This window comes from Apteryx mantelli, chromosome 1, assembly GCF_036417845.1.
Source record: "Apteryx mantelli isolate bAptMan1 chromosome 1, bAptMan1.hap1, whole genome shotgun sequence".
Classification (NCBI taxonomy): domain Eukaryota; kingdom Metazoa; phylum Chordata; class Aves; order Apterygiformes; family Apterygidae; genus Apteryx; species Apteryx mantelli.
In genome coordinates, this window is record NC_089978.1 from 146,922,372 (window position 1) to 146,949,056 (window position 26,685).

The 26,685-nt window shown below is 41.6% G+C and overlaps 1 protein-coding gene across 2 annotated transcripts; it reads right to left on the reverse strand.

Annotated features, from left to right (window-relative positions):
- Window positions 1–2,922: 2,922 nt before the first annotated feature.
- LDHB (lactate dehydrogenase B) lies at window positions 2,923–15,043 on the reverse strand. 2 transcript variants are annotated; one of them, XM_067305994.1, is made up of 8 exons: window positions 14,923–15,043; window positions 13,700–13,831; window positions 9,863–9,980; window positions 9,169–9,342; window positions 6,662–6,835; window positions 5,179–5,296; window positions 4,134–4,257; window positions 2,923–3,286 (listed from the first exon to the last, which is right to left on the reverse strand). In XM_067305994.1, the coding sequence occupies exons 2-8, from the start codon at window positions 13,823–13,825 to the stop codon at window positions 3,119–3,121; spliced, it is 1,002 nt and encodes a 333-aa protein (XP_067162095.1). In that variant the 5' UTR covers window positions 13,826–13,831; window positions 14,923–15,043; the 3' UTR covers window positions 2,923–3,118. The 2 variants fall into 2 exon arrangements, with proteins under 2 accessions (XP_067162095.1, XP_067162088.1); XM_067305987.1 differs by having other exon boundaries at window positions 14,919–15,043.
- Window positions 15,044–26,685: the final 11,642 nt, after the last annotated feature.

Here is a 26,685-nt window from a genome sequence, read left to right on the forward strand (position 1 = left end):
CCTGTTTTGCCTGGACCACCTAGTCTCTTGTCTCAGGCTGCAGTTTTTGGGAGTGGGGACTATCATTGGCTTTCTGGTTGCTTAATACCTAGGCACAAAAGATCTTGTGCCATCTATGATCAGATGATCACAAATAAAAAAAATCTCCATGGACTCAGACTGGATTGAAGGAGTAGTAGACCAAACTCGGGATGACATTAAATTCCCAGCTCAGACAAGGACATCCTGCTTTCCTTTCAAGATGTCACAGTGTGCTCTGAGTCTCAGTTTGGTGACTGTGTGTCGCGTGAAAGGGTCTCTCTTGATCCCACACTGTGTAACTAGCAAAGTATGACCCTACTCATTAATGAGTGTGAATAATGCACACTGATGTGATAAGGGACAAAAACCAATTTCATTGCAAATGAGTGAACTTTAAAAACAAGATTCGCCGTCAGAAGGGAAAAGTGCCCTTCCCTGTCTTCTAAAATGGCTGATGTCTCTTTGCATACATCAGTCTTAAGAATCCCACAAACTAATGAAGTGCCATAACGTGGTTTTGAATTATTTCATTAACTGAGAATAATATAAATGAGAACAAAGCCAGGAAGGAACTGTGCAGTTATCCAGCTAGTCACATTCAGGTGAAAATTGCTAATGGGTGTATCCTGCAAACACTAATAGTTTATACCTTTTACCTTATGACAGCAGATCATGGACAATGAACAGTTTTTAATAGAAAGTTAGAAGACACCAAAAAAGTGAAATAAAGTCATGGGTTGTAATGAAAGATGCTCTACATTATATTGCTTTTCATTACTTGGTAACACAACATATAGAAGAATTTGTCCTCTCTGAAATGGCTGTGCTGCAGAGTGATGATTGGATGAGACAAAGAGAAGTTGAGCTAATCTGTCCAGATGTGAAAAGTCTTCCATCGAGATCTCCACACTAAGTTATGAAAGTAGCTACTACAATTTTTCCCTCTACTCAGTAAAGAAGTCTGTCATTAAGCCTGTGATGAGAATTTGACATTGGAAATAGCTTACCACACACAACTTTATTCTCAAAAAACCTTTTCTAAAGTCTTCCTGTGCTGTTGCCAGCATCCCATGTATGATATTTTACTAGCTACATAATACTTACCAAATCACAGGCTAGCAGCTATCTTGCACTATGACAAGACTTGCATCTCCTCTTTTCTTTAAAAAGGAGCTACAGAAATAAAGCTATTCATCTGTGAAAGCATTTTAATCCACTTCTCAAAGCATTATGATATTCTGGTGTCAGTCGCACACAAGCGACACAAGGATTGTCTTTCACAGTAAAAAGAAACAGAATGATGCAAATGAAGCAGTTATTACTTCACAGTGTCACAGTATGTATTATGAGGTTATATTTTCAGAATACTTGTTTGCTTAGACACCTTTGGGTAGTACCATCCTGAATACTAGAATGCCCTATGGATTTATGGAAGGGCAGAGCTGGGGAAGATTATTTTTCTTTGAGGCCTTAGAGAATCAATAACTAACAAAAAATTATGTTCTTTCTGTTCTGCTTAAAAAATTAAGGGGGGGGGGAAGAAGATCTTCCTACTCATTACTCATCCATTTAAAAAGTTCACAATACTGAAGGACAGGCCAATGTAACATAAGGAACACGGACATTGATTTGAGCATTCACAACTGCCTGAGCCTTTCAGGCAACTGGTTTAGCAATGAGAATAAATTTCATTCTCACCCACATATCTGTTCCTCTCTTAAAACTGGTCAAGTCTATTGCTATCAATTTAGGCAGAACAACTTCACACAAGACAACTAACTTCCATGCCCTCCAATAGTCTCTCCTTTCTCCCAAAAGCATGGTGGTCTTCAGGGCAGGAGTGTTTCAGGATACTTTGTCAGCCCTGGTCAGAGCAAGAGCAAATATGATAAATGAAATGCTGCTATTCTCAGGAACTTGCCCATGCTACCCCTTTATTACCTTAGTCCTAGAATCGCTGAATCTTACTCTCGGTGCATTTACTATGAAACAGACTTGCAGGCTCCTGAATTATATGGGATAGATGGATGCAGCACCTTTTGTCCCGTAGACACTTACATTGAGCAGTTCTAGGCTTGTCAGACTACTGTAAACCAAATCTGTAAGGCAGACAGTGGTTATTTTATAGCTAATAGCCAGTCAAGAAATGCACGTGAAGCAATTGAGAAATAATTTTTTTTTAAGTCAGTCCTTCTCTCCAAATATTTGTACAATCTATGCCAAATAAGCACTTGTGAAACAGTCATGCTCTTACTCTTTTAAGCAGCCAAAATCTAACTAGAGATTAAAGGCCCAATTTGACTTGTCCTATGAACAAGAGACTCATCGGGCTCCAGTCTTCGACTCTGCAAACTAATTTGGATTTTGGTAATTCAATAGAAAAACTGGTTTGTGTTCTAAACACCATCAAAACCAGAGACCAGGAGCAGGCATGAAAGAACTAAATCCAGAAAGAAAAAGAAGTAAACAATATGTAAACTTTTCACAGCAGGTTTCTGAAACTACAGAACCCTTGTTTCTAGGCAGGTGGTTTACAGAAGCTTAAAGTTAGTACAAAATATGCCTGGCATATTTTTGGCAGCTGGCACAGAGATAACCCCCCTATTCAATTTTCTCTAGCCTTCACTAAAAGTGGAAGTACTATATCAGAAAGAAGAGTCTGGGAATGAACTACACTTAGTCAATACTTGGATGGAAGATAAATCTAAAACAGAAAAAATAAGACCGTATTAGTGAAATCCCAATATAGATGATTAGTACATTAATTGTTTCTAAGCTTTGAAGAAGTGTGTGTGTGTCTACATTTCCATGTTGTCTACATGACAGACATTAATATAATTCTGTATGCAGAGTAAGTTACATAATTAAAATGCAGGAAATATAGTCACTAGGACAACAAAACACACCTGAAAGTTACTTTATTTGTTCATAAGGTCTGTGCGTTACAGCAAGCATAGGTTTAGCTACTGTGGACAAAAGCTCGCTTCAGTCTGAAAGAGCATTAAATGTTAACCATAGAGATGGATAGTGAGTAGAGAGCCCACGTTTGCACACAATATGCAGTTTTTTTCTATTGCTGGAATCTAACATTCATGAGTTACAGATCTTTGAGATCTTTCTGGATGTTCCACAGTGTATCTGCACTCTTCTTCAGCTGAGCCACCTCATCATCCTTCAGCTTTTGGTTGATGACACTTGTCAATCCAGAGGCACTTAGGACACAAGGAAGGCTCAGGAAGACTTCATTCTCAATGCCATACATGCCCTGCCGCAAACAAAGGAGCAGTTAATCACTCAGACAGGAATCCAGCACCCCAAATCTGCTTTTAGTTTACATAGCAGTAGGCCAGCTGACAGCAGAGTTGAAGACTTGTATCATGTTCTAGCCTGCAGGCAAATTCTACTTGCAGTAACAATGTACTTTAAAAAAAATAAAAATAAACGAGTTTTGAAAACAGTGACTGGCAATCCTGAGATGGTTGACTTTAGGAATTTCCCCTTTGCCCCCACCAAAAAAAACCCCAAACAAACTCACAAAACTTATATAGCAATTAATTGATGAAAACCTCACAGACATAGGATTTGGGCATGTAGTAGTGGCAGGTCTTTTCTTCCTGAGTATAGAGGGAGCTGTAAGTTAAATTCAGCATGCCCAAAGTCCTTGCTTCGTCAGAGGAAACATAGCTGGCACAGACCAGGTGCAGCTAGTTACATAAGCTAAAGAAGGATATAGCTCTCCTGCCTGGCAATTTTGCTGCAAAGTGTTTCATGGAGTCACAGCTGGGCCTCCAAGGAGTTATTTGTTTTTGCACTGTTCGTTCCTTCTAATGAAGCTGTATGCCACACCTGGCGAACCTGATCCAAAATTAATTATGACATTGGCCAGAGTACAGAGAATTTAGTTACAATTCTTGTGAGAAAAGGGTAAGCTAAAAGGGCTGACTGAAAAAAATTGCAGTAGTAAGCTCCCTGTACAGTGCTTTCAAATTCAGAGCAGTATTTTACAAGGTTTCCTTTATTCAAGGCACCTTGCAAATTGGGACTCTGCACCTATTTAGCTCTTCCACAACAACAAAATAAAATAAAGCACCCAATTAGCTACCATTTCTTACCTTCACCATTGTGGACACTGGGTGAACCCGACACAGGTTCTTCAGCATGGTCTCACAGAGGTCAGCAACACTAAGGCCAATGGCCCAGTTTGTGTACCCCTTAAGTCTTATCACCTCATAGGCACTAAAGAAACAATGAAATACATTAGCTAAGGTGGCTTCAAGACACTTCCTGAATGGTAAGTCTTAAATAAATGTTTCACGTTTAAGAAGAACTGAAATCCTTGTGATACACATGATAAGTTCTGGATTTAAAAGGCCAAAGAGGAAACTTACATATTTCAGTATTAGACAATAAAAACAAAGTCTACCTTATCCCATATGCATAATTAAGAAACCCTACTGTACTCATGCTAGATATTTTTCAACTAATATTTTCTAAGAGCAGATCTTACAGTGTTAAACAGAAAATAAACAGAAATACAACTGAACAAGTTTTCTATTCAAGTCAGCAGACCAATAACTTAGATAATACATTCTGAATATATTTGGAATAGGTGAACATTTAGCGTCAAAGCCACGCACTGCCTACACACATATTCTCTGGGAAAAAAGTTTTTCCACGCTCAATATCTCTAGACACTTTATACCAATATAGTCCTTGTTTCACAAGCAAAACACGTGATATAGGTAAGTGAAGAGTAACCTTTAGATAGAGTCAGTCATAAATAAAATCTTCCTATAATCAACTCCAGTGCCTGCTTGAAGGAACATGCTACCATTCCATAGGGAGTTCTGTTCCCTGTAAATGAAACTAACCACACAAGAACAAGTTCCTCACGAGAAATGCATGTCAGCTCTGTGCGTGTTGCAGTACTGAAGTGGGTATGTTATACAATAGTTGGACTTGCTGCAGGATGATAAAACTTATGAACTGAAATTATGCATTTCTGCCTTTAAATTAGTACTTTCCCTTACTAGTGCAACCCTCTTAATAAAAGGACACAAAAGTTGCAGTGGAATGTAGGCAGGGACAAGGAGGGAGCGAGCAGACCAGCTATCTTCACTGTCATGTACTGCCACCATATTCCTCAACTCACTGTACCTTTCCACCACCTGCTTGTGGACTTCCTTCCAGTTCTCACTGTCCTTGTCAGTTCCCATGGCAGGGCTCAGCTCCTGGAGGGAAACGCCTGCCACATTAACTCCACTCCAAACAGCCACTGTAATACACATTAGAGAGGTTGTAAGTTTTAGCAGCAGTTAGCAACTCCTTCTCTTCCACTCTGCCTGTCTAGCGACAAACTTGAAACAAGCTAGTGGCAGGCAGAACTACAATAATGCTTCAGAAAGGCAGATTTTAAGTTTTTGTTTCACCACTGAATCCTGAGAACCCTGGCTGTCAAATACGAGAAGGTGTAATCAAAATGTCAGTACCAACAAATCAATCTCTCAGCACTTGAATGAACTTTCAGTTCTTTACAGGTTTAAAGAGCTATATTTGAAATCAGAAGCCTCAAATTCTAGGAAACAGGTGTCTCTTAACTGTTCATCAGCCTTTTAAAAGTAACTAAAAAAAAAGAAATTGTTTCAGAACTGCAATAAGAACAAGGATGTATTTGCTGCCCCTCTAACTTGTATTAGGATTAGTCTCCAAGAATTCTCCTCTTATTCCCCTGAATAGCAGGCTAGCAATATGTAAACATACAATTCCAAGACAGGAATTTGTATACCTCCCTTTATGTTGAAAGGCTCAAAGAAAAACTCATTCTCTGTTCCAGTGAAGACTGAGAATGTTTCCTAGTTACTTCAGAGAAAAAGCAGCTATAACACCAAAGTAGAACGAGGTCTGCATATGCTCAGCCAAGCTTTGCTCTCATTACAGTGTAGGGCTAGTTTCAGTAAATCCCAAAGGTGATCAGATGATGTGCTTCAATCAGATTCAAAGGGACACTGAAGAGGAGGTTACCTTAAAAATGCACAGCACTAAGAAGTACAAACCAGCACCAATCACAGACACAGCTGTTCTGTTGCATCATTTCAGACTTGAAATGAACATCTGAACAAATAAGATTCTTTCATTTCACAGCGATTTAAAGTTATCTTCTCTAAGTAACATGGAGAAGCAGTCACAAAAGAAGGTAAGGATAACAACGGTAACTTAAATCTGAGTTGCTAGCATTTTTCACTGTTCGCAACAGAAACTCTGCAACTAATCTAACATGAGCTAATAGTGCTTTCAGAGGAGACCCTTACTACAGACTTTGTTACGTTACTCCAAAAACTGAGGCTAGTAAGGGGGTAAGTAAAAAGTAAAAGTAAAGGGGGTAGTCCTTAGGATACAGATTTCGCTGAAGAAACTGACAATTTCAATTCAGGTATTAACTCTATAGCCACAGTCACTCATTGAAAAACACGGAGCTGGATTTCCTGGACTTGTCTTAACTCTGTTCTTCATAAAAATACAACTAAGTGCCAGTAACTCAAGTTCAGCTGCATCTGTTCTTTCACAATTTTGCAACACATCTTAGGCCGCAGTCTCTTCTGTGGTATTGCTTATTCCCCACGAGACTGGAAGTGCTCCTTACCACTAGAATCACCATGTTCTCCCAAGATCCAGCCATGGCAGCTGCTTGGGTGGATACCAAGTCTCTCGGCCATCAGATAGCGAAATCTAGCTGAATCCAGATTGCAGCCACTTCCAATCACACGATGTTTTGGCAGGCCACTTAGCTTCCACGTGACATAGGTTAATATATCCACTGAAAAGAAGAACATGCATAGTAAGCAAAACAGTTCACATACACCAAAGAGAATCCTTAAACTACCTCACTGCAGTTGGTGGAGCAACCAGAGGGACTCAGAATACAGCTGGGCTCACTGGTCACAGTATTTTGGGCCTATTTGGAGGAATAAAAAAAGCATACACTGCTTGGATAACTTAGGGATTGTCTAGCTACTGTTCAAAAATTGAGGACAGTCACTAGAGAATAGTATCCTACCAGCTAAATCCAGAGGAGCTTCTTTGTCACAGCTGAACCCACAGGGCACCCAGAATTGGGACTGAACTCTATTTATCTGGCTAAAACCTTCAAGCAATTTCCTGAAATAACCCTACCTTCCACTTAATCATCTCTCTAGTAAGAGGTAAAGCAATTTATTTACAGTGAAACATGTTTGCTTTCTATCTCATAACTACTTCAGGTTTATTTCTTAAACAGGTTTGTGCTTTAAGCAGTCTTTTCACTGATTACCTCCACAGCATGAAAAGCCAGATGAGCTCTAAGTTTTGGTTGCATGTAGCTCTAAAAATATATGCATTTTTAGAAAAAAAAGAGAGGCTAGGTTGGGGGGAGAGGGGATAGAGAGGGAAATGAGCAGAGAAAACCTCAAGTCTGTAGCTCACAGAGCAGTAACAATGAACAGGCCACAGTAATAACAAGTTCTGACTCCAGAGCTTTAAAAGGTAAACCAGTTCTCAGGGGGAATGATCTTATGTACATTTATATGTATACATCTGTAATGCATCATTTACTCAGCTCAGGCACCAAAAGTACGCAATTTTAGCAGAGTTCATACCTCGCTGTTATGAGTGACACACTCATCAGGCAAAGCTGCTCTACAGCCTCAATTAAGAGGGCTCCCGCCAGGATCGATGTAATCTGTACAGACTATGGGGCACCTCCTTGCCAAATGGCTACATTTTCTCTGGAAGATCTGGTTTTCAAGCTAGGTGCTGAGACAGGTACCCAGACTTTTGAGGGCTGATTTGCAGCCTCATTGTTTGCCAGCAGTAGGGCTTTCCACTTGGGGCAGGCTGCGGACAGTGCTACCAGAGTTAGAGCCCAGCCATATTTGGGGAAGTTAAACAGGTAAGGACATCAAGGTCGCACACCAGCACATGCGGTGGGCACACTTGATGTTCTTGAAGTCCTTTCTAATGGGCTTGCAGTAGCTTCCACTACAGAAGACTAGGTACAACATATGCCAAGGGAACAGAAAGCATTATAAAAACTATTCTGAAAAAGCAATTTACAGTTCTCCTCCTGCAGCTGCTGTACTGGAGGTAAGTCTATTGTCTCAATTTAGCCTTCCTAGAACAAGAACCAATTTATCTTTGACTCCATTCAGTATTTTAGATGAATGTTTAAAATCACCATAAGTTATTATACTTGTACAGTAGCCACTTGCTCAGTACACCAGCATTCAGTACTACTTGTACCCTAGCTACCTACCCAACAGGCACCAGCTGAGTTGCTAGTTTTACACATGTCATTTCGTCTCTGTAAAGTTATTGTTAAAAGCATCAGTGTCACTTAATTTCCAGGGCTCTGTATGAATAGCTTTAGTCTGATAGTATTGAATCAGAAAAGACAGCCCTATAGAGACTTGTTATAAAGTATACAAACATATACTTGTTACAAAGAATGACATTTATGACCAACTTCAGACATCCAAATGTCCAAGTTGTTCCCGTGCAATGGGATGTTTTCAAGTTAGCACACAAAAATATGTATAACCTGATTAAATCTTTCATAACCTAATGAACTATGTAGTTTAGTCTTTTCCTCAGCATAAGCTTCAGCATGCATCTCTTTTCCTGAAAACATAGCTAAGAGTATATATAGAATTTTTTATTTCAGCGTTACTGTAATTTTCCAACAAGTATGGTGCATATGTTCTTCATTCTGAAGAATGACCATATCTTTATATCAAGACACAGTGAAAGTTATTATCTATGAACAACTTGCAAGCAAATTGAGTATCTTTTGCACTTATAAGCTTTAGGGCTAGAAATTTAAAACTATCTATCTACTGCTTTTAAGCCAAAGTATGTAGAGAACTGAAATACTTGTCATGAGACAAACTTTTAGAATGGACACCATGGGAAGTCCTCAATAAAGAAAGCACCGGCAAGTGTAAATTGTTTATTTCTGTTTTACTGTTAGCAACTACATGACAGATGTTCAAACAGAAAAAAAAAAAAACCTATTCATTTTCAACATTTAATCAATATTTGATAAAGTTAATAAAATAAAACACTAGTTCTCTGAAAAGTAGAATTTGTGGATGTTATAGCAGAAAACTGCCTTACCTGGGTTGGAAACCACGAGGATGGTGCAATTGGGACTGTATTTAATGATCTGAGGAATAATGAATTTGAAGACATTCACATTCCTCTGGACCAAGTTGAGACGACTCTCCCCCTCTTGCTGGCGAACTCCTGCAGTTACTACCACAATCTTGGAGTTGGCTGTGACAGCGTAGTCTACGACAGAGCAGAGGAGGCAAAATATAGAAGGTGCTGGATAGACTTATCACTCATGTCAACAGCATCTCATTCATACAGGTATTCTGGGTAGCTCCCCCACTGTGCAAATGTTCAAACCCAAACATGAGACACATCATCTCTTACATTGTCCAGATATATCAAAAAGTGGGAGTTGAGAGTCTTGGGTCTTGATTCAGCCCCTCTAAATCTCATTTCCACTACTTGAACACTATAAACAATACTCCCTCTACATTACAGAAGTAGTAGAGTCTCATTAAAATCAATTTTACTTGATTATCACCCAAAAGGGGAAAAGTGACCACTATATGTAAAAGAAAGCCCAGATTAAGAGCCATTCCCATTAACAGTGTTGGTTGTCCAAATCCTTACCCCAGTTCATAACTTTAAATTTCTGATGAAATATCCTGAGTTCAATTACCATTACATGAGACTCCTCCACTGTCAAGCAAATTCACAAAATACTAGTATTAAATAAAAAGAGAGAACCCGAGTTCACCTTTGTCTGCCACAATCTTGTGAGTATGAAGAAACAAGCTCCCATGCTGTAGGTCCATCATTTCTCCTTTCAGTTTGTCTTCCAAAACATCAACCAGAGCAAGCTCATCACAAAGACCCTGCAAAAAGCAATGTGAAATTTAAAGGAGTCAGCGGAGTATGCTATTATTATCAGTTAGCTTGCATTTCAAGGTTACCTTTGTTGAGTTGAACTATATTAGCACATTTTTAAATAACACATCACACATCTGAAAGCACTTCTTCTCCATCAAAGACAAACCACTTGCACAGAACAATCTCAGTGTTACCGAGAGGTATGTTGGAACAAAATCAGAGGATATTTTAGCAGAAGTTCATAAACCTTTTGTTCAGACTTTCTAAAAAAAGAATGTATTATTTGTGGGAATTTGAGTGCTGACCTCTTTTCTCTTGTATGTGTGGGGATTTTGAGTGCAGACATCTTTTCTCTCTAGAGCTACCCCTTTGCCACTCATGCACTTCATAATTTAGCTGTTTTGTTGGGGGTAGGAATAGGGGAGGGGGGGGAGGAAAAAAAAGAAAAAAAGACAAAAAAGAAAAGCTTTCATCTTTCAGAGTCATAACGAACCCTCTGAATCCATCCAAGAGAAAGATTAGTATGCTTGTTTTGAAAATATTTTTATATCTAGTAAGACACAGCACACAGCTATCAAACAAGTATTCTCTTGTAACATTCCTTCCACCAATTCAGTTAATTTCAAAAAAATAGAATTGCAACAGACTGATTTTCCTTGATACTGAAAAACTGTATCAAGAGAAAACAGAATCTTTACCTAATTCTTCCTTTACTAGAGTTATTACAACATAGTTACTTCACAAACCAGAGTTAGCCATGGATGCTCATTATCCAGCTAGGTGCATTTGGGAGATAATGTCATACAGTCTCAGAATAGGAAGACATTTAAATTGTGGGGATTGGGGGGGGGGGGTAGGCCTTTCTGCTACATTGCAGAACTTTACCACCTTTTGACAAAAGTTTGAATTCTAATATACTTTTAAAGGCGTACCATGCAGTAAGCTATACAGCAATTCAAATTAGTACTTCTTTCTACTGTTTTCCTAGGTACTTGCATCCTGCTTGAAAGTAGTCAGCTAAGTCATTTTTATGCTGTTGAAAATGCTACCTTGAGCAAATTTCTCTCCTTTGTTTACTTTTTATATAAAAAGTAACACTCACTACATCACAGGGAAACATTAATTATTAGTATTGACTAGACTATTCTAAAATGCAACAATATACACTGTTTTTCCTCTAGGAAAGTATATTTAACAGCAGGCATAATGATGCTCTCAGTTTCCTTTCACAACTCATTTCAGCAACTGCTGGAGGAAAACTGTAAGAACCTGTACCCAGCATCTGCTTTCTTAAAATAGTTTGCAGGTGAAGATACAATCTCAGTCATATAAATGTTATCAAAAATATCTTTAACTGAAGTTACTGCTGTTAAACTAAAAAGTTAATGTAATCAGAAATGGGGGGGGAAAAAATCATGCGCATGTGTGATTATGTATTTATATATTTATACACACACACACAGTCAAATGATATGGGGCTTTCAGTCTAGACCTTGCAACCAATATTCACCAAAGCAGACTCTGCAGGTTCAGAAGCCAGCTCCCACTGAAACAGAATAATAATAATCTGGACTAATTCCAATGACTAATTTTGTGGATTTGCATCAGTATTGCCTAGAGAGGAAATCTGGCTTGTTATTAACACACATGGGAATAAGAAGCCTACACAATCACCCTCAAATGCAGCTTAAAATATTCTCATTAAAAAACAGCTGACACTTGAGGCTGTAGTGAAAATCTTTCAATTTCTTCTAAAATGGTATAGCAACATCATATGGCAATTACATATAGTAACTGAGAAGGAGCTAAAAATAACCAACACGAAAATTTTAGTGTTATTCAAGTGTGTATACTAAATCAACTACTACACCAGCAATCTGAACTTAGTATCCCACTGTTTTCAGCTATAAAAAATTCATCAAAACTCATCTAAAACACACTGCATCTACAGATTAAAGGTAGGAAATTAAGTGCAAAATTTTATGCTATGGTTTAACAAAAAGCAGAAGACATTTTGAAGAGCCAACCGTCTTGCAGAAGTCAAAGCAACATCTACTTTGGTAACATAAGTCAAAGATTTTTTTTATTGCAAACATTTTTTATACCGCAACTTATACTTGTGTGTGTGTGCGAGAGAGAGAAAACAGAAACCTGGGGAAATAGATAGTAACTCCACTGTGCCATAGCCTGAGCTTAAAAAGTTCAAGACCAGTTTTTACTATAGGTTTGGTGCATACTGCTCCCATTAACTGTAAACCTGTGTGCCTAGACTTCTGAAGACATAATTTGATCCTGCTTAGAGCAGCACGCAATCCAGCCCCCACATATGTTTAATAATGAAGTTCACTGTAACTTCACCTGGCTCCCGCACTGTCAACTTTACATGTTACAGTACTCCTTCAAAAATTAATGAGTTCAAACCATGAAAGGCAAACGTTTGTTTAAACACATTATATATATGTTTTAAAGAACCACAGTGAACTAACTATTCTTTCTGACATTTTCTATTATTTTTCCCATTACATAGTTTTAAAAATATGAAAATTATTTGTGAAAACTATTTGTGTTACTTTCACGTCAGTATTTAGTTTTGCTGTGGCCTTTACTTACCGTCCGTCAGTTTTTTCATGCTGACAAGGCTCATGATAAACTGTTGGAAATTTTGTAAGGATTAAAATACCCTATACTGTTCAAAACACTCAAGGTAACAGACAGAGGAAGGATTTGTCTTCAAATAAGAGACAAGTGTTTTAGTAGTACATGCCATATTTTTGATCTCAGCCTTGTATGCTACTAGATGCAGGATCTGCCCTGTAAGGGATTGGTGCATATTTTTTCATTACTTCTTTTATAAGAGGTCTGTGGTTCCCATTTGACTTTTTGAAACAGCATGAGCAAGGAATCATTTATTGATAACTCATTCACAACTTTCTCTAAAAAACAAAGAGCAAAACACAAAGATCCCTGTGTGCATGTTAGCCTTTGGTTTCTTCGAAGACTGCCCAAGACTGCAAAATGAGACTTGCCTAAAGAACAGTAACAGAAAATCAGGATAACCTCTAAGTCTGGCCCTAGATTTCTAGTCTTTGAAAACTGTAGGTGATATCTTGAGACACAATGAAATTATATAACCAGGCCATAATGGGGTGGGGGCTGGGGTAAGGGAGGGGGAATAAAGCAGCTCACAGACAGCAATGGCAATACTGTCAGTAACTTCAAAAGCCCAGTTATTAGGGCCCATTTGAATTAAGAGTGCAATAAAGCAAACAGGCATAGCTCTGTTTCCTGTCCCTTATTTCACACTGATTTCTGATCTGCCTGAATTCTTTGCCCAGGATCATAGCCCTCCCACCAAGCAGACTCTGGCCTTATCGAGGGAGGAAAAAAATAATAATAATAAAAGAAAGAAAAGTTTGGCAATGTTTGCAGAGCCCTTATTCACTACGTATTCCCAAATGCCTGCAAAATAACTCTGCACAATGACAGTTAGATTTGTTGCTAAACAAAGACGGAAAGGTGAGAGAACAGGAAGAAACTGAACGGGGAGGTCAGCCTGGCACGAAGGCTGCTCACGTGAGCTGCTCTCCGGTTGCTCACGACAAAAGCAACCAATTAATCTGCATATTAATTGGTACCATATTTCCCACCGTTTATTAAGACGCACAGGCGATGCATATCATTACGGCCGCAGCGACTCGAGCACCGTGTTGTCCTTGAACCTTACCTTTCCCAGGATGCTGATAGCACAGGCCATCCCGACCTGTCCAACCCCCACAACAGTTATCTTGTTGTTAGGGGCTGTGCTTTCGGCAGCAATGGGGGTAATCAGCTTCTCCTTCAAAGTAGCCATTGTGTTCTGCAAGGAAAGGGGGGAGGGGGGGGAGAAAAAATCAACGCAACAGAGAAAAACACGGCAGGCTCAGCCGAAATATGCGCTCTGAATGTGAGAAGTCATCCGCCAGGGCCGGAAGCGAGCAGATGGAAACGTGAATCTCTCCAAGCCGCTGCATGCGGCGGCGGTTTCCGTGGGGCGGTGCGCGGGCACGCTGCCATTGCTCGCAGGCCCTCGTGGTCCCCAGCCCACCCGACACGGGTCCCCTCCCTCCCGCCCTTCGCTGCTGCCCAGCCAGGGCTGAAGGGCAGGCGGGAGCGTGCTGGGGGCTATTTTGGCAGCACGTAACACAATATCCTTCTGTTGCCAAAGTTTCCAGAGCCTCCCAGCAGAAGGCACGGATACCGCCCATGTTAATGATCCCCTGTGGCATTCATTCATTTAGAAGATATATCAGGACTCTGGCTATCGCAATACTTGTAAAAATATGAATACTGTAAGCAGTTCGGGACCAGCAAACCTGCCTGGGAACTCCCTGGCCTGATACTTATTTCCATTTGGCCCCGGAGGCTCCCTTTGTTCAACCCAAGGACTTTTGCAGAGTATCCCTGACCTTCCTCTTTCCAGGCACCCCGTACCAAGGCAGGGGTCGGCTCTACCCCAGGGAGGCGCAGATCTGCGCTTGGGACAGCACCCACGTCCGCCCCGGAGCCGGGGCAGCCCAGGCGGCGCGCGGGGGCCCGCAGCAACGTGGCCGGTATCCGGGCCGGCACGTTGGGGAGGGAGGAGGAGGGGGGCAGCCTGCCCAGGCCAGCGGGGTTTCTCCGCAGTGCTGTGGGCCGGACCCCGGCGGGATTTGCAGTCCGATGCCTCGGGATCCGCAAAACGAGCCAGCGCTTCACCGCCTGCCTCGAGCGTCTTGGCGGCGCCGGGGGCGGACAGGGATGCGGGGGGCGGACAGGGATGCTCGGCCCGGGCCCGAACCCCAATCCCGAACCCCAACCCCGATCCCGAACCCGATCCCGAACCCCAATCCCGAACCCCAACCCCGATCCCGAACCCGATCCCGACCCGGCCCGCCCGCACCGCCGCCCCCCGCCGCCCCCCGTACCCACGGGCGCGGAGCGGCGCGGAGCCGGGCGGAGGAGGAGGAGGAGGCAGCGGCGGCGGCGGCAGCGGCGAGGACAGCGCTGCAGCGCGGTGCGCGGTCGGCGCAGTGACGGCCCCGCAGCGGAAGGGGCGGTGCGCGCCGCGCCGCGCAGCGCAGCGCCGGGCCGCGCCGGACGGGGCCGTCCCCTCCGGGGGCTGCGCCCTCGCCGTCCCCGCCAAGGACGGCGGCTGAAGGGCGCGACGAGCCTCTACCCTTCGCCGCTCTCCCTCCCTCCCTCCCTCCCACCAAATTTTTTCCGGGGCTGCTACGGCGCCGATGTCGGGGGAAAGCGGGCGGGTGCGGGGGATGCGCGCTGGGAGCTGCTGGCGCTGCGGCAGGGCCCAGGCACGCGGGGGGCGCCGTGTACGGCGCGGCCCCCTCGGGAGCAGCCGGGGGGGCATCGGCGCTATTAGCCGATAAGGTCCAGAAGCGCTTCCCAGAGCCTCTGCTGCGCTCGGCCAGAAGGATTGCTAAGAGGCACCACGGAAAACGTGAAGTCGTGCATCAATAAAGCATTTTGCGTGTCCTCATTCCAGGGCAAAGTTGCACAGGTTGCTGTCTCTGATTTTTTATACCCTCTGGTTTTTGCCCTGCAGCTGACTTGAGTTAATTTTTTTGCAGTTGGGCAAATCCCGAGTCACACACCAATGCTTTTGCAAGAGCAAGGAACATAACCTGGTGCAGTGCTTCAGCCGCCCTTCCTCCTCCTCCTTTTGCTCCTGCACCAGGAGGCCCAACTCATAATCACTTTATCTCTGACTACTATTTTGCCATATCCCAGTACAGCATCACTTTAAAATTGTGGTATGTAGGGCCTACAGAACAAGCCTCTTGAGTAAGGAGGGAGTTTTGTGCCCTGTTAAAGTAATAAGCACATCAACCACTCTAAGTAACAGTAAAAATCATGCCATGATATGACCTTTCTGTTGCTTCACATAGGAACAGACAAACTGAAATGTTTCTAGTAACAGGTACACAATTTGCCCCTGCGGCTGGAAAGGAGGAAGTTTCGCTGAAATTCCTGCAGATACACTGCCTAGGAAATAGAGGAGACTAGGCTGCAGAGAATATTTTCTCCTAATGCTCTAATATCACTTCTTTCTACCTGTCAAGGGAGAAAGTAGAGGTGAAACACTGAGCTGCCTACATTTCCTGTTTCACTGGAAAAAAGGAAAGCTTTAGATTCCTTGTCGGACATACACACAGAGGGAAACAGAATGGAAGATTTCAGAGTCCTCCTCTTAAGTCACTGGGTTAAAAGTGACCAGGCAGTGAGCCTAGCCCTTCCTGGCTAAGACTATGGTTACTTTTGCTCTTGTTGTTGCCAGTTTAGTGTTTTGCTGTTTTGTTTTTTTTGTTGTTTGTTTTGTTTTGTTTTGTTTTTGCCAGGTATTTCTCTAGTTACTAATACCTGGATTAGTTCCCTCTGGCTCACCAAGCAGCCAAACAAATGCTAGTGCCAGCACAAGACAGGCAGTGAGAACAAGTAGCGAGAAGAGGGAAAACCTGCTTTTCTAGGCAGCAGGACAGGCACAAGCTGGTTTTAAATGACTGTCTAACCACGACCTTGCTTCATTACATAACCATAACCATGACTTTACTTCTTTATGTTGTTTGACATTGGAAAGGGAACTCTGGAGAGAAAGGAATGAATTCAGTGTCTTCCACATGGCATTTCAGGTAGTGGCTGGCTTTATGAAAATTAATTCAAGACTTCAGTAATCACAGCTGGAATGGGAGCTGGAAGTAAATAATAATTGTAGGGTGAGATGTAAGGGTAACAAAATTTATTGTGCATAATCAAACCTGAAACATACACTTTAAGAAGACTAGAAGGAAAGGACAAGAAAAGGTGTATGAGATAGGAGAGGTTAGAGAAGGGTTCAGAACAAGTTTCTGTATTTGTCCTGTCAGTATTTCTTGTAAAGAACGTGCACAACTACATTTTATGTTCTTTAGACTGGACCCATCTCTCTGTTATTCTGAGCATTCAATAGTCAATTAAAGTTGTAGCATTTGTAATTAAATAGAGAGGAAAATGCCATTTTGCTATTGGCAAGATCTTAAAGCTTTTAAAGGCAGATTGAAACATTTACCACATTATAACAGTTCTCCTAGGCCCTGGATCTGTATATCAAGCCTCCTTTGGCTAGAAGTATTAAAAACACTGGGTATTTAATCCTTCCTCTGAAGCAGTTGCAATCTAAATAGATGAGGTAGCAGTAGGAAAGCAGAAGAAAGAGGATTATTCCCTCTTCCTGCTTTTAGCTATTTATTTTTACAGATGATGGAGCACTGAGGCACAGAGAGGTGAAAAGATCTCCCCAAGGTCAAACGGGAAGTCACTTGGTAACAGGGCACAGTTTCAAGGTTCAAATCTAGTTTGGCAATGTTTGCATTTTTGATGAAGCACAGTTTTTCAGAAAAACAACTCCCAGTGTTAAGGGGCACAGTCTAAATAAATTTGGCTGATAACCTTCATGCAGTTACAACATTTTTTGTGTACATTTTAATTGCATTTAACTTTCGGGTTGTATACAAAGTCTGTAATTAGATAAGTCTGAGATACTCCAATACGTATATCTGGCCCACCATCTTCCCAAGACATACGAAAGCAGATATGGTTTCCCTGCTGCTTCTTTTTTTCCCAAAACTACAGTTAAACCTGATTAGAGAGACCTCACTTGAAAAACTGTGCTAATGGAACCCCCTTCCCAGAGCAAAATGTTGATGGTCTGGTGGCCATGGTCTTAAGGCAATAAATATATTGAAGAACATAGCCTAGGAAGAGAAGGAGCCCATAACACTGCAAGAACATGGGGTATAGGCCTGGTGGCAGGAAAACATAAGGTAAAAGGCAATCTTGTGGGTCAGTGTGTCACACCTGGCAGCGCAGGTCATCTGACTTCAGGATGGATATACTCTAAGCATTATTACACACAACTGTAATGGGGAAACAAGAAGCACTGGTCCAGCTGGCCCAAATTATCTTGGAGTGGCAGTTCTGCAAGCTTCTTTTCCTCACAGTTTTATTTGAAGAAATGATTCCTTATTTTTGGCATTGGGGCTAGTTTTTGTTTATTTTTTGTTTAAAGATTGTTATAGTGTACCAGATAACACATTCATGATAGATAAATACTTTATAACTTAGTTAATCAAAAAAATAAATATACAACATATGCACATATGCACAAGTATGCACAGTGATCACCAGCAATTGAAGTTCTTAGTGCTGGTGGAAAAGTATACAAGTCTTTTCCATCCTGTTTAAGCTATCTTTAAATGAGACTTTCTTATTAGCTCATCATGATATCCCACATTTTTAAAAAAATCTTGATTTAGCCTCTGTTTTGGGGCACTTGTGTGAATAGGCACCCCAAAGTCTCCAACGGGCTTGCACGGGCTTGCAGAAGCCAAGCAAGGAAGCATATTTGGGAGCTGTGTCAAGCGAACAAATTGGGCTTGTTCCTGCAAACCTGTGTTGTAGAGCTGGGTCTGTGCTTCAGTTTTGGGACCATAGAGCAAAAGGAGGTGATCTCTTCTAAAGCGATTTCTTTGACATCAGATGAAACAAATGGTTAGAAAATGTTGCAACTAAGTGAGTAGTAGCATTCGGACTGTAGCAACTAAACTGCCTTGATAGCTCTGGATCATTAAAGGGTTCAACAGAAACAACAGCTGCTAAACAAAAAAGTGTTAAGACAGAAATGTGGCAATACAATATATATATGTACCCTACAGAGAAAGAAAAAAAATAGTTGTTTTTCACAACATGTCTAACTTGTGCTATAAAGAAGTGACTAAAAATAAAAATAATATTTCATTGCATTATGCCAAATATAATGCATTTACACACAGATAATTTCACCCTGTATTCTCAAAACATGGTTAATTCTTAGAAAAGGTAGTTATTATACCTGTCCTACAAATACGCAAGTTTAGACAGAGTAGATTTGATAATGGTCCCAGTAGTGAATCACTGGCAAAACCAGAAGTCCAACCCAAGAGTCCTCATTTCTAGACTCCCAGTCTAACTAGTGAATGGTTTTGAAGAAGTTATTTTTCATTCTTGCCTTCATTCATTTCTTCTTTGAAAACAGAGCACAAATTACAGCATTGCTAATCCATGCAAATCAATGTTACCTTATAGGAGATTATCACAGAGTACCTGGGAAAGATCCTACATTTTTTGTAATTCTTGCCTCCCAGTAGAGAACTTTTTGCTTTTGTATTTTTTTATACTGCTCTGTTTTGCCTAAGAGTTTATGTTTGCAGAAGCTAAGCCCCTGCCATGATTTCTCTTCAGCTGCGTTTGCCCTAACGTGCAAATTAGCTTTCATATTCAAAACCAGAATGAAAACCAGCTTTGGTCAATGGAAACTAAATTACATTATCCTCTAATAGCACTCTGGCAGATTATTGTGAAATGAGTTTGGAATTTCTTCTTTGCAGTTCCAAATGCAAGCAAAAATATGTACAATTGAAAGTTTGTATGACATAGGGACAGTGATTTTTAGCAGTAGATGAATTTCAATGCAAAAGGACAATTTATTTTCTCTGAAGTGGTTAACTGTTCAGAACTTTTTGTAGTCCTGAGATTTTTATGTATGGATTTTGTTCATTGTATGGCTGACAAGTGAGTATGGCTTTCTCGATGTAACGCCTCTCTCCAGGCACATGAATGCAAGGTGGTGTTCATGCTTAAGGGTTTTTTTGCATTAATTTAATTACCGCCTGTAATGACGCATTGTAGCATAGCTGCCAAAAGAGTGACATGTCCCACTGCAATTTATCTTAGTACAAAGATAGTTTATCTTGGTACAAAGGTAGTTTATCTTGGTGCAAAGATTTTTATAGTAGTACTGTATAGTACAATGTAGTATATTACGGTAGATTTTTATGGTACTGCTTTATGTAGAAACACGTGTCATCTCTATAAGGACTTCTGAAGTTGTTTCACAATTGCATGGCAGAAGTGGGCATTCCCATCCCCAGCTGTTCATTCACTGCCTCTGCTGCTGCGGTGCTCTGGGGGGGCCATGCTATAAAAATGGGTTCTCAAAATGATCCAGCTGCAGAATGAGTCTTCTCCTCCCTCCCAAAGGTGGCCCTCTCCCATGCAGAGCAGGAAAGCCCAAGTGTCTTAACATCTCTGGTGAGAAAGGAAGTAGGAGGTATGCCAAGATCTCAGTCATTCTGGCTACACTTTTGTTCAAATCACAGTTTGCTCTGTTTTTTGTTTGTTTGTTTTTGATATAGAAATATGATTTTGATATTCTAACACCAATTTTCAGCTAATTGCAAAGTCAAATTTAGGAACCATCCAGATTTTTGTCATGAAGTTGAGGGCCAGTTCGGAAGGCTCACCCATATTCATCATTCTGAGTCAAACAGGGCATAAATTCAAATCAGTTTTCAGGAACTGCTTAAGACACATTTGTATGACAGAGAGATATTAAATCAGAAGAAAGTCATGACATTGTGAAGGCATCTTTATTACTTCTTTGGGAGTGAATTCAAGTTTTCTTGTAGGCATGCAGTACTTGGAGAAGGTACTGTGCCATTTGAATGCCACAACCCCAAACATTGCTCACACTGTATTTTACTAAAGAACAGATTCATCTTTTATACTGCCTTCCAAATAGACATTCATTCAAATGATCCCACATTTAGCCTGCTTAAAATTAACATCAGTCTCATAACAGGCAGAATGCATTTTTGCCCATTGTACAGAAACAAACTTTAGTCATTATTTTTTTCCCCTGGTTTGGAAGCAGTTTGTTGTCCAGGGCAGGCACTGCTAGCATTGCCCTTTGTGTGTGTTTGTGCGGCTGCACTGAATACCTCACTTCTGCCCATACTCTCTAGTAAGGTCACCAGCTTTCAGCCGCTGCTTCTGAAGCAGATTGCTGATGTTAAGGGTCAAGGTTCATCAACTATCCTCCTTTTTGGGAAGCGTCCACTGATAACTAACCTTTGCCATACTGCACTCTGGACCCTTACTGCTCTGCAGCCCACCGAGCAAGCTTTAGTGGAAACACTGTGAACACAGCTGAGCTTCCAGAGAGCATTATTTAGCTAGTTTCCCAGTACTGAGGAGTGTTTGGCTCCATCACTACAGCCAAGTCCCGTAGGAAAGCGATGAAAGGCATGCATCGCACAGCACCCACTGGAGGTGCATATCCGACCAGTGTATGTCCTCAGAGATGGCAAACAGCAGCAGCACAGGGGCTGCTCCCTAGGGAAAGCGCTGCAGCTCTGCACTCTCAGTCAGACCGGGCGCACTTAGTCATGCAAGGAGCTGCCCCGGGTTCATCTCACTGGAACATTTTTTATAGCATAAGTATTTCAATCTCAGGACAGGCAATCACTTTTCAAAATTTGAAAATAAAAGTCGTCATTGCCTTTCTATTCGCACTAGACGGCATGCTGAGAAGAAAGGCCATGCTGTGAGCCCAGGCTGCTCCTTGGCTCTGCCAGGCTGTTCCTGTGGGCAGAGGGTTTGCATGGGAAAAATACATGGCTGAAAGTGAGGACACACACATGACCCATACCAAGTGAATGAGGTTACATTTTGCAATAGTAGTCCTAAAGTGCGGCACACCAAAGGTCAGATAAGACATATGTGGACACATTTTGAATCTTCTCCTTTAAACATTAAAACAGATCCCAGCTGTTAAACAAACCGATCTTTCACTTTGTTTTGTAATGCTGTAGGCAAAACAAAGTGAGCCATGAGCTTTAGGATGACTGTAACAAGTACTTTTGGTTTGGATTTTACAGGAGCCCACTTATAATGTTTATGATTCTTTTGAATTATTGTGAGGGACTTTTGCTTCCTTTAACACACACCATTACAATGTACTGAAAGAGGAGACAGTGAGATGCTTCCTGGCTGTGGATTTGGTAACATGACCAGAGGATTTCAATACAAGCTCATTGCTCCAAAGCTGGGCCAAGCCAGCAGGGATCAGAGCCCATTATTTTCTGGCCATCTGGGTCCATCTAACTACTATTATTTTGGATACTCATATATCCCCCTCTTCTAAGCAAAGAAACCAACTAAAACATAGAAACTGTTCCTCAGTTCTACAAGTCAGCCCAAAACAAGTTTAAGATGGAGGAGGAGAAACTCATGTTCTCACTGCTCACAGCACCTCCTCCAGGTGCCCACCAGAGACACCCTCTGCTCTCCATGTGTAATCTGGCTCCCAACTTTGACCTTCAGACTTGCACCTAAGCCTACAGAAGAAGGGGCTCAAACCTCACTTGCTATGGCAGGTGAATAAGTGGTGCCTTCTGGGAGGTATTCACAAACACTGATTCTTTCTTGGGGAAGCATTTCATCTCCTCCCATAGTCAGTAGAGAAAGACACTCTGCAGAAGAGGTTCAGGGCATGCTAAGAGATGCTGGCGCCAGGAGCTAAGCTAGCTTCAGATGTTTTTGCCCCGTGCTGGCCATTTCCAGCCCTGTGTCACAGCATGCTGCTGCCTCAGCTGTATTGCTGCAATTGCACTGGGAACTGGCTCTACAGTGAATCACTGTTTTTGGGCAGATCGTTTCACCAACCCAGTTTGCTCTCCAGCCTCAGGACAACAACAGCAGCATGAGATGGGGGTGCTAAGTTACAGCATGAGTGCAGGGACTCCTCTCAGCCACGTTCACCATTAAAGCTCTGCTGCTCGAGGTGAAGTCCCTCAGCAGAGAGGAGGCAGTCAATCAGTTCGGCACTGTCTCAAACCGCTGCCCTCCACCTCTGCTCATCCCACATTCCCACAAGCTTTGGGGCTTGTCTGGCCCCTCCCTGAGCCAGCTCAGCTCATTAACTCAGCAGAAGACTATCCATTTCTCTTTCCTTGAAGCAGCTGGTTACCAAGCTGAGTTGGTTCAGTGAAGTGCCCAGCAAATGCCGGAGAGAGCTCAGGAGGGCCAAGATGAGCATGCACAGGGAGAGGTCCCGTCCCTTTGCTGTGGCTGAGAAATACTTAGTCAGCTCATCCCTTCTTGGGCAGCTTCAGCCTAAATTAAGCTCCTGCTCTGCATTGCCTTCTAGAGAAGCTTGCACTTCCACAGACTACAGCAGGAGCTGAGGGGATTAGCTTCACTAAACTAAATTTAGTCTATGTGAATTCCTTTGCTGTATCTGCTGCTTTAATTCCAATGTTTCTAATTAGTAATAACTCATGCACATAAACTATCCTGAGTTGTCTTGAATAGCATAATCAACACCAGCAGCGTATCATTTAACACTGGGTAGATAAGCACTACATTTTTTCCCTTGGTGTGTGCCAGAGATTTACTGTGTGCACTTAGCTTGTACTCTTGAAATATCTTTGCCATTGTAAACTTATTAGCTAATGTTGAGACATATTCAGATGGGCAGCAGCAGATTTGATAGGTTCAGAAAGTCACAAGATGCCTGTTTATTTTGTTGACTTGCTCTTTAGCTCCCTAAGTAAAGTAAGCAGAAAATTTACTTTCTCTGAATTTTAGTTTTACTGATCATGGCTTGGAACAGTAATTAAAATTAACCATTTAAAAAGGGTGGAATACAGTTGCATGTTAGATGGCAGGGGCTTTTGGCTTGCAAAGGTACAATTAAAAGTGGTTTTCTTTTTTTGATTGTTTCAAAAAATAGGGAAGCGTTTTGCATGAAAGCCACTCTGAAAGCAGGTGAAGACTGTATTTTTTATGACCATGAATTGTCTTCTCCTTTTACATCTTGATCATGGCTGATCTGCCTGCTAGGGCTGGTTCTGTGCTTGGAAGAAGAAGGCTCTTGCCCTGCCTATTTCAAAAAACGTGTAGAACCAAAGACAGAAAATTAATCGACATTATGTGACTGGCATCAAAAAACCTCATTAGCTCCAAATCAACCCTTTAGCTACAGATTGGCATTCTACTCATCAGCTGTTTTTAATCATTGACATATTTAACTATTTCTACATCAGTTAGTAGATTAAAACTCCCTAAAAAAAAGATGTACTAAATTTAGTTTTTCTTGCTACAGCCAATGCACCTTGTAGTAGCTCACTTTTGCAGACCCACTTCCATTTGAAATTATCGAATATATAATGCTGCTTAATGCATTTCAAATTGTATTGCACCTTCCTGTATTATTTCACAAATGATGTTCAATATCATTATGGCTATTGTATGTTCTTGGGGATGTAGTGTTTAACTTTCAAATGAAAGACATACACGAAAGTGTTTACATTCCACTTGCTCTTTAGTTTCATCACTGCAGAAAATGTAATTAAATTGTCGTGCCATATGATAGGAAATATACTATGAGAACATTTGTTGCCCTGTGTCCATGATCATGGCTTCATATAATGAAGGAACGTGACATCTGTTCCTGTTTGTACAAGTAGTTGTCTGCTGTCACAAAGTCCAAATAGCAACTATGGGGCTGAGTGAGCATGGATGATTATCTTCATCTATTACTAATTACTGTTATTTTTTGCACTAACTCTTTTCCCCGAGTTCTGCCAATGCTAAGACTTTGTCTATGCTAGACAGGATTTGGCAGCGCAGTTAGACTATAAAAATATTCCAGCCAGTTGTCTCAATGGAGGTTTATCTCATAGAGCAGGATCCTGTTCTTGGGACAGTTTATGCCATCTTTCCATCTGAAGCAAGCTACATTGACCAAAACACTTTTGATATCCAGTGTGTGTATATCTAGTGTCTGTGTTTGTAGTTACAGAAGAGTTATACTATAGCATAATTACATTATTCCATATAGTATAGCTCCATTGGTACTGTGGTGTAGTAAATGACAAAAGAATAAAGTTATGACTTCTAAGGCAACTTCTCAGTTGCCTTGTAATGTGCCATTTGTAAATTATAATATTATCTAATTATCAAGAATAAGATGCTAGCTATTAAAGAAATTAATATGTATAAAGAACCCCTTTCCACCTGCCTTTGCCATGAAAAATGACTGCAGGCCCTGGGCTTGGGCAGACTGTGCTTCCATGGATGAGTGTTAGGTGAAGCAAAAGGCCTCATTTAAGGATGTGGCCAGCATGAGTCTGACACTGTGATTCTGAAATCTGTCAAGACAGAGGTGATTCTGAGCTTGCCCAGTAGCAAACTGTTGATGCCTAGAGAATTTAACTGGGTAAAACCCGTGTTCCTATAGATATTCATGGCAGAATATCAGCACCTGACACCTCATCTTGTGCGCAGTTTGACTTACTCTAAGATATAGGCTAAGAGGATGAATTGCCTTTAGTGATGCCTATCATTCACTATAATTATAAAGTGTTCTAGACTTCTCTATAGTGAAATGTAGGTGAGATGAATACACACTTCAGTGATGGTATTTTTCTCATCTACTTTTAGATAAATAGAGTGTAGACTTCTAGTTGTCTAGAGTCACCTTACAGTCAATGGAAAAAAAGAGAAGTAGTTTTGATTTATCTGACCTAATATAGATGTCTATTATGAGGAGAGCTGAACCCTAGAAGTGCATTTTTCTTTCCCTTCACTCTAAAGGCAAGCTGCATCATTGCAGGGAAGATTACTCTTCAGTCTGCTCCATGGCACAAGAAAAGGGGGGGAGGGACATACAGCAGGGACCTGCTCTTAGTTCAGCTGCAACTTTGGAGTCACGTGAAGGTCATTCGCTTCAGCTGGTTGCTGCGCTGCCAGGAACGGCAGGCATGTGCTCCTATTGTGCCCCTGCCAGCCTCAAAGGAGAGCTATTTTAGCCAAAGCAACTGCCAAGGTCAAGTGCCTCCCCAGGTATTTATAGCAGCAGCGCTGCACCATTAAGCAGTGTTGAGTACCCAAACTGTAAAAGGACAATGAATATAGTCCTAGGAGCACCATCTCCTTTCTGTTTCCTACCGCAACTCAGATCCCCTCTGCTGCTCATGTACTGGAGGTCCATTTTGCAGTTATAATGACTTATTTCATGATCTCATTAGCTTATGTAAAAAAAAGTCAGATTGGGCTACTATATGAATGAGACAGTCAGTGGACTCCTGCAGAGTGCTCTGTGTAACTGGGGTTGGTGAGCCCTTAGGGAACTGGTGGCACTTCAGGAAGCAAAAAGATGCTATAGCAATTATCTCAGAAATAGAAAAGGAGAAAATCTAAACAATTCTGGCTGTTAATGGTCTCAGAAGTGCTGCTTCTGGGAGTTTTGGTGCCATTTAGAGAAGTGTGCTTCTGCACTAATACAATGTCTTAGAGGGCATTGCATTTAGTATTGCAAAAGGCTGTGGGTGTTTCTATCTCAGGTGAGTAACAGCAGCAGCTCTTAAATAAGTAGCTGTGAGGTATCTGTGTCAAGAGCCACTGAAGCTGTCTAACTGGTTATCTCTGTATTTCTGATAGTTACATTATGCTACCCTCACTGACCCTAGTATCGTCACCTATTTCAGGCACCCCTGCCCTCGCCTATATCAGGTATCTGGGTCAGTAAATAAAGATTGCTTTCTTACTGAGTTTGTCAAACCCCTTTATTGCTGCTGTTCCCATTCTGAGTGTGCACAGTATCTGGATTACTCTGATCCCCTTTCAAACTGTTCTGAAGGTTGAAAAGCACAGTGGAGATGACCCAGCTTGTACTGATCTATGGTTTCCTTAGGTGAAAAATGACTACCAAGGCCATACAGCTGGATGGCTTTCTTAGCATCTGTCTCAGAAAAGTCTAGTCTATCTTGCATTCTGTCTCACGGAATATTTGTGTGCTGCCTACAACCGGCTCCTAAG